Source organism: Teleopsis dalmanni, chromosome 1 (genome assembly GCF_002237135.1).
Source record: "Teleopsis dalmanni isolate 2A chromosome 1, ASM223713v2, whole genome shotgun sequence".
Taxonomy (NCBI): Eukaryota; Metazoa; Arthropoda; class Insecta; order Diptera; family Diopsidae; genus Teleopsis; species Teleopsis dalmanni.
The window spans coordinates 48,228,768-48,237,769 of record NC_051846.1 but is presented as its reverse complement, the minus strand read 5'-3'; the positions used below and the strand labels follow the sequence as shown (position 1 = coordinate 48,237,769).

Sequence of the window (9,002 nt, the reverse complement as noted above, 5' to 3'; positions counted from 1 at the left end):
ATCTATATCTTTGTTTATATCTTCATCTATATCTTTATTTATATCTTCACCTTCATCTTCATCTATATCTATATCTATATCTTCATCTATATCTATATCCATATCTATATCTATATTTATAAATATATTTATATCTATATCTATATCTATATCTATATCTATATCTATATCTATATCTATATCTATATCTATATCTATATCTATATCTATATCTATATCTATATCTATATCTATATCTATATCTATAAACATATGTATGTTTATTTATATCTTCATCTATACCTTCATCTATACCTTCATCTATATCTATATCCATATCTATATCTATATTTATATCTATATTTATATCTATATCTACACCTATATCTATTTCTATTTCTATATCTATATCTATATCTATATCTATATCTATATTTATATCTATATCTATATCTATATCTATATCTATATCTATATCTATATCTATATCTATATCTATATCTATATCTATATCTATATCTATACATATATCTATTTTTATCTATATCTATATATCTATATTTATATCCATCTAATAACATTGGGGTCTATTTTTTGCGTTAATTGGATAAATCCTTACAATATGTGCTATTTGTGAATCCCCACAGATGACGTATGTGAACGGAAGAATTTGGTTTATTTTATCTAATTCCAATAAATAAAATAACAGTAAAATATACAAGTTTCTTTTATAAATATAAATATAAAATTACCACATATGGTATATGAAAATATAAATAGATACTGTTAAGTATAAGTAAAAAAATACCTGTTATATATAGAGAGAAGTGTTAAAACTTCCGCAAAGATAATACTAACTATTTTTCTTGATTTTGTTTTTATTTATTATTATTTATTTAAAATTAATTGGCGCTTATGTTTTTCTTATAGGATAAAGCAAAACGATCACAAATCCTCATTAAAAATTCTATCGGATTTTGCCTTAATTATATGTGTGAAAGGTGCAAATTAAATTGACCTCACAGACTACGAGTTTCAGAGACGTTCGTACTGTCACCGAAGCAAAACAAAAACAAACAAAGAATAAAAAAAAAATTAAATAAAATAAAAAAAATATTTATAAACAAAATAAGACAAACTCGAAAAAACAAAACCTAAATAAAAAGCCATCACCTAAAAATTTAATAAAATTATTAAAATGAATGGAGCGGAGTTACTAGGCTTGTTTGCATCTTTTGTTTGCGGTCGCAATTATGCAAATAATTTTTTTTTGTTATATGTTCAGAAAAGGTTTAATTATTTAAGTAAATGTTTATTTATTGTAAAAGATAACAAAAAGTAGTTTATCGAAAAATTAATATACTGTAAAGATACAAGTTAACTGAACCGACTAGTTTTAGGCGCTACAGAATCTGGCTAAATTCTATAAAGTTTTTGTTGTTTTTTGTTGAGAAGTGAATGACTTTATTATAATTAAAGGCAATAAATTTCAGAAAAAAAAATTTAATTAACTTAGTAATTACTTTAAATTATTTTACGAAATATTTTTTTGGAACATATATAAATAATAAGATATATCCGTCAGTATTTACATTTTAAACGCTTTGAAAGCTTTTTTTATTTGTTAAATTTTTGCTAATATATTTAATTTATTTGCATTTTTTGACATTTATTCTTAGATGTTTTGTTCCAGAACTACTATTTTTTTGTGCTCTATCAAATAATTTTAATCGTTCAACTTTCAAATATTTTAAACATTTGAACCTGTTATTTATCTAAGATTGTCTGTAATCCGATACTCACTCACACCGTTTAGTAACGTCACATGGTTTCTTTCAGAAATTTTACTCTTTAAGGTCAATAACTCATCAGGTAAGCATCTAATCTGAACTAGAACTCGTTTGTCTTGCGACTAATAGTCAGAGTCAAGTGACTTGTAAGATCTACATACCAAACACAACACAAGAAAAAAAAAATGAAATAAAAACAGATTAAAACATCATAAAAAGAAGATTTATGTATTTACAGATATGTTTTTGTGTTTGTATGGCAAGTAATCTCATTAACTAATTAAAAGATACAAAAGATAAAATTCGAGTTTTTTCGTATGGAATGACACAGTTCGTTTAAATTATTAATTAATTATTAATTAATTCTTTAAATTTGTATTTATGCTAAGCCAACAAATATTTGTTGCCTATTTACTTGCGTTGCGGATGTGTTGTTCCGTAGGACGTCAGAGCGTGCGGAAGTGCCGAGAATGAAGCACCTGCCTGTAATGGCAGTGGACCCACTTTAATCGGCGTTACGCCAATTGGCAGTGGTAGACGTACATTGAGTGAGTGCTTCTCACTACCCGTGCTGGCTTCGAAATTATCGATATCATCTTTGCTCAGCGCGCGACCGCTTGAAATGCTGCTAACGCTACTGTCGACTGTTGATGCAGCACCAAAGACATAACCTTGACTTGTCAAGGCCATGGTAAAAGCTTCGTGTTCCAATTCAGGTGATTGGAACTCCGCTATAACACTCTGTTGGTATTGCGTTTGTGGTTGTGGCGGTGCTATGGGTTGCTGCGGATAGTGTTTTTGGGGTAACACATGTTGTGCCACTTGTGCGCCTACTGGTGCTGCAATAGGATGAAACTTAGAATATGCAGCACTATGTTGCTGGGTACTAGCACTTGTTGCATATGAGGCACGTTGTGACGTATGATAATTTGGCACTTGTGGTGCTGCAATGAAACTTTGTTGGTTTCTGCTCGGCGAGGGGTAGTGATAGTAAGCCAATTGTGAACTGGGTGTTATACTATAGTTTGGCACAAAACTACTTTGCGATTGTGTGTGTATACCGTGAACTGCAGTTAATGCGAGGAATGCGACACAACATAGTATATAGCACTAAAAATAATTATTTCAATAAATGTTTACTTATTTGGGATTTAATAATATAAAACACTCACGTATCTCCACATTTTTTTAAAGGTATTATTGTATCTTTATTATGCACTGCACAAGACTTTGGTGTAGTAAAATATTTAAGGTTTCGTTACTTTTCGATTTTTATTGGTATTTTGTTTTAATTATAAATTAGTTTAAACTTTTTAAAATGTTTTGTTTTTTAATTATTTTGATCACTTTAACACACTCAGCTCGTCTTCTGCTCTTGGTCGTCGTAGTTATCGTCGTCGTAGTCGTCGTCTTCGGCGACTTGCTGTTGTCAACCTGCTGAGCTTATTCAACTGATTAAATTTTGTTCGTTACCTTAAGATGCTTTTTATATGAAATTATTGTATGCGTTTTGTTTCTTTGAAATTTTATTTTAAATTCATTTTTGGTATTTAATTATTCATGGAGTCCGTCTCAGTTTGTATCAAAAACTTCTTCATTTCGATCGGAGAGCGGTTTTCGAATTGTATTCATTATTTTGCATTTTGCTGAGCTTAATTGTTGTTGTTGTAGCTTTTGTCTTCATTGTATTGAATTTTGTTGCATGAATGCCAAACTTATTTATTTTTGGGGTGTACCTACTTTTTTCTTTGTTATATCTCTTTTTTTGCAAGCTTAACTTTAATGAATGAAAATGTGTTTCAATGAATCATTAATTTTCATATATCAGATGCAGCTATATGTTATTTATAGATACACAACAGGAATCTCAGAGTGACTAGCAGTAAACACCATAAAAATTTTATAGGTAAAGTGATGACTTAAGTCAGACAGCAATCAAACAAAGAACAAAAGGGCAAAAACTATCTAGGAAATAATGACTATAACAATAATAGCAACTAAATATTACAAGAGATATTGTTATAGTAATATTACAAATCCCTATCATAATGACAAAATGTGATACTAAAAATAAACGTTAATAGTATTGAGTTAAATTTTCTTAAAATATTTGACTGGAAAAATAATATCTCAAATTTAAAGAAATATCTATAGATAGCTTATATAATAAATATTAATTTTACTATTCCAAGTCGTTTTATTTTATCCTTGAAATAAAAATCCAAACAGATTAGAGACAAGAAATTCAGCAGATACGCAATGTATACGCAAATTTATTCTGACTCATCTCATCTTAAAGATTGTTTCAGTGAAAAGTACGCACCCTACTAATTTGACACATACTCTTTATGTCACTTTATTCGTGGACCATAGTTATATTTCAGTGATCTTGTCGAATATTATGCCTTAAAAGAAACATTTGCGACACACATTGCTTTTATTAATTAATCAAAAAAAAAAAAAAATGCAGCATGTGATGAACACTCTCCATCCATTAGAAAAGTTGCAAAATCGCGTGATTTATACCGAATTGTAACGGCTGACGAAAAATAGACTAATTTTGAAAACCCGAAGTGGAAAATTTCATGAGTTTCAACTACTTTCAAATCGCCTTACGGAACCCCTGACATAAAACTCCAACCAGATTAAAGTAAAGGTTGGTTTCGACACAAGAACTTAGAAAGTTTTGATAATTTTTAAATAATTCAAGAAGGATTTGCCGTTATAACACATACAGAATAATCAGTATTTGCTAATAACACTTTGTACGATTATAACGAAAGCTTATATTACTGTTATATCAAAACAGAAATAGATTAAAATATTTAATATGATATTATTGCAAAATGTAGTCCACCTTTTCGAAAGAAGTCATTTAGTGACATATGCATAAAGAATAATAGGATAGATCCTTCCTTGAACGATCAGTTATTACACTCCTTCTTCATGGCCATAATCCTGGCTTCTCCACTGCAATCATTAACAAATAATGTTACAGTACATATTTAGAAACTTTTGTAAATATTGGTACCGATTATTCGTAACAATTAGTTTTTTTTATTAGGGTTTCTTTCTTTGTTATATTAATTTAAATAATATATAAACTATTTGAATAAAAACACAGATTTTATTTCTTAATTTCAAACAAAAATCTTATGTTCATATGCATTCCATAAAAGATAAGATTAAAGTACGAGTCTATACGACTATTACGCTATACGACTTTCAAGCACTACTATAGGACATAGGAATATTGAAGGAAATGGAAAAACAGATGGTATGTGCGCTCGTTCTCTGCTATATTTGGATGTTCGAGAACACAAACTAGACTTACCTTGAAGCTATTGCTTAGGTTAATACATCGTTAACATTCATGAACTATTTGAAACGAAATACAGACTGCTGAAAAAGTTATCCATATTGACAGTTAAAATAATTATCAGTTAGAATATATACGTCCATTTCATGGTCACAGACTTTCAGCATGGCGAAAATTTCTGCCTTAAAGAGTTGCAAAAGTATAGGTATACTTTTGGTTCGCGGAGTAGATTACGGTTTTACATGCCATACTTGTCCCGTTAGTGTAAAGCGTTTTCTTCCATTGCGTTGTTACCATGCCTATTTCTCAATCCCCTCTTGGGGTAGTTCTTGTGGCAATGCTATCAATATATCATACAATTCGTTATTCTCACTGCTCGAATATTTTGATGGGTCATACTCATATGATCCTCGTGGACCTATCTTGTTCCTTTGTATATTAAGAGTAGCTGTTGATTATTGTGAAAATCAGTGGGTAGTAAGTAAATATTATTATCATATTTATTTATATATCATATTTAACAATATTATATAATGATATTTTTCAATATTAATAATGCAAAAAAAATTTTTTTTTATTTATTAAAATCAAAACCGCCACTGTTTTTTTATTTTTTATTGAAGATTTATATTTTGAAAAAAATATTGCAATAAAATTTCATTAATAAATGATTATTTTAATTGGTATCAATCAACAATTTAATTATGAAAAATAAGATTAATTAAAGTTATCTTATTAACAGTGCAACGTCCTTCACTCTTCCTCTAACGATTTCTTCAACATTATCGTTCGCTTCTGGAATAAAATCTGACACATCTGAATATAATATTTGACGTATTGAGTGGCAATAAAGCGCTATTATATCTTTGAATATTTTTTTTTGTTTTTTGTTTGCATAAACTGATTAATATGCTCATAAAACGCCCAACAATAGAAACTATAATAAATTTTATTGCTTACAAGAAGAAACAAAAAAAATATTGAATATATTAAGACAAAATCTCTCCAAAAATTATGAAGAGAGAATTAATTATTTTCAGAGCACAACATATGTTCACAAATGTTTGATAAGCTGTTTAGTAAAAAATGGTAAAAAAACAAGACAATGGCAGCAAAAAAGAGTAACAACAACAACAGCAACAATAACAACAATTGATTTAATTTTTTTTCTATTTGAAGAAGCTACCATGGTCACAAACGCACGCTTTTAACGCATTAAAAACTTAATGCTGTGTTGTTTATCACATGATGGTTTTTTTTTCATTTTTATAAACAAAAAAACGACGTCAAAAAATATCAATAAAAAATATTTGCTTACAAATATTAACCCCAACAACAGCAACAACAACATTTAAATTTAATAACTAAACTGCATAAATTTGCATAATGAGCATGAAACTATTTAACCTTTTATTATAGATTTTTATGCGTTAGTATATGAGTTTGCGTTTATGTATGGGTTTGTGTTTGTGTTCATGTACTGAATGCAATAACTGAGCACCTGTGCGCTGACAAGCTCTCAATGCAAAATCATGAATTGACCAAAGCTCTAAGCGCGTAGTTGTTGTTTTTTTATTTTTCTGTTGTTTATTTAAAATGGGCATTGTCAAAATATTTAAGCTCTCCAGTGGTTGTTGCTTTTCGATTTTACTTTGACAAGAGATTTTGTGTTGAGTTAGGTTCATTTTCGGCATGAAGTGCTACCAAAGTGTTAAGTTGTTGTTGTTCTGTTTGATATTGTAATTGTTGTTGTTACTATGGTTGCTTGAATATGTGGTTTTTATTACGCTTTGCTGTTGACAACATTAATCCGAACATAAAGTAGTGCTATTTGCAGTAACAAGCAAATTTTTAGAAACCATGAAGTGTCTTAGAATTCAATATTTATTAAGCACTTTAGCCAAGCGTTAAAAAAAAAAATACAAAACCAAAAATTAGCTCTGTTTACATAAATTAATTACTTTTTGCTTAGTTCCGCTGTTCTTTGCGAGAGGGTGAGATTTGTATACATAAACATTTATCTTAAAATATTATTTAATTTTAAAAAAAATGCCTACGCATATATTAAAAAAATAAAATAAAACAAAAAAGTAGTTAATAGAAACGAGAAAACTGTGGTCACAAGACTTAATAGTTTATTAACATTCGACCTTAATAATTTACATATCAAAATAAATCCGATAGCAAAAATAATTATTATTAAAAAACAAAATAAACTAAAAAAAATTAATAATTGGCAACAACCCAACAAAAGAAGAAAAAAATTATGAACAAGCTTTGACGTGAAAATAATAATTTTCTGTCTGTCAACATTTTAACATAGCTACCAAGCATTTACTGCTGCTGCTGCTGCGAAAGGCGCTGCAAAAGGTGCTGAGTAAGCAGCAGCATGTAGTGATGAAGCGAACGGTGTTGTTGCATATTTAGCTAATGGTGTAGCATAAGCAGTGGGTAGCGCATATGGTGTTGCGTAGCTAGCATAAGCCGCTGGTGCGGCTGCATACGCTGTTGTGTATACAGGTGCTGATGGGGTGGCTGCTACATATTTTGTTAGGTATGACGCACGTACAGGGGCTGCATACGCCGTAATCGGTGTGGCAGTATATGTTGCAGCATATGAATGCGCCAATGGAGTTGCAGCAAATGGTGCAGCATATGCAGCAGTTGCATATTTCGTTATAGGTGCTGCAGCTAGCGCTGTTAAAGGTGAAGCTAACGCAGTACTATATGCTGTTGGTGCTGCCAGTAGTCCTGCCAAAGCTGTGTGGCAACATGCTAAGATGGCTAAAAGAATTAATGTCTGAAAAAAAAAACAAAAGAAACTTTATATATACAGAACACTATAAATTATTTAATATTAATATATGATTTATTTTTAAATTTTAAAAAATATTTGTAATTATTATAATCAAAAATAATAGTTATATATTATTATTATTATTATTGAAATGCACGTTACCAAATTATTGTTTAAAAAAAAAATAAATTGGAAATTGTTATATTAACAAAATTATAAATTATTTTTTATAATTTAAAATTATTGTTAAAAATTTATTAAATTTTTAAAAAATTAATTTTTACATAAATTTTATATTAAGTATACAAATATAACAAAAATATTAATGAAACTCTATTAAATAATTAAAATTAATATCAGTTATTAATTTTAATTATATATTTATAACCAATTCAAATCATTTCTAAAAATAATTTTATTAAATATATAACAATTAATAACTTTTGACTATTTAATAAAAATTAATTAAATGCTTTTTAAACTAACTTTTTTTAAAGTAAAATTTTAATGAAAATTCAAATAAAATATTAAAGAACTAATAAAAATGATTTAAAAAAATCTATAGCATTAAACTTATTATTTATTCCTTAATTAAAACTTTTAAAAAAATTTAAATTTTTCACTTTAAACATAAATTTATATAAAATATATAAAAATATTGAAATTATTAATGATAATGTATATAAAATATTATAAATATTTAACACTAATTATTTATAAACAGTTTAAATACTTCCTCAATGTATATAAAAATATAAATAAATTATATAAAAATAATAAAATAAACAGTTATACAAAATATAAAAATATAAAAACAAAATTTTAATAAAAATATACTAAGTAATTAAATCAATCAATTAATTACTTTATTACTTAAAATAAAAAATTAAGTAATTAATTAAATACTTATAATCAACTGAAACAATTTTTAAAACAAAATTTTATTTAGATTTTTATTTCAATTTTTAAAATCACTATTTATATTAATAAATTTTTTTTTTCTGCTTATAATATTAACAAATTATTTTTCTTTTTATTAGAGGTCGAGATGCTCCGTGACGAGAATAGATATAGAAGGAACATATTTCTTATTAACACAAAAATCTTAAAAACAGGT

General features: G+C 27.5%; 2 protein-coding genes across 2 annotated transcripts in view; both read right to left on the bottom strand.

Moving 5' to 3' along the window:
• Positions 1 to 2,019: 2,019 nt before the first annotated feature.
• On the bottom strand, positions 2,020 to 3,208 carry LOC119672838. The gene is made up of 2 exons (XM_038083982.1): positions 2,942 to 3,208; positions 2,020 to 2,879 (listed from the first exon to the last, which is right to left on the bottom strand). The coding sequence occupies exons 1-2, from the start codon at positions 2,951 to 2,953 to the stop codon at positions 2,181 to 2,183; spliced, it is 711 nt and encodes a 236-aa protein (XP_037939910.1). The 5' UTR covers positions 2,954 to 3,208; the 3' UTR covers positions 2,020 to 2,180.
• Positions 3,209 to 7,411: 4,203 nt separating this feature from the next.
• Positions 7,412 to 9,002, bottom strand: part of LOC119680739 (ice-structuring glycoprotein-like) — a 23,827-nt gene continuing 22,236 nt past the window's right edge. Inside the window, exon 2 of the mRNA XM_038093698.1 lies at positions 7,412 to 7,888. Within this exon, the coding sequence (XP_037949626.1) occupies positions 7,412 to 7,888 (477 nt within the window). The remainder of the gene's footprint in view (positions 7,889 to 9,002) is intronic.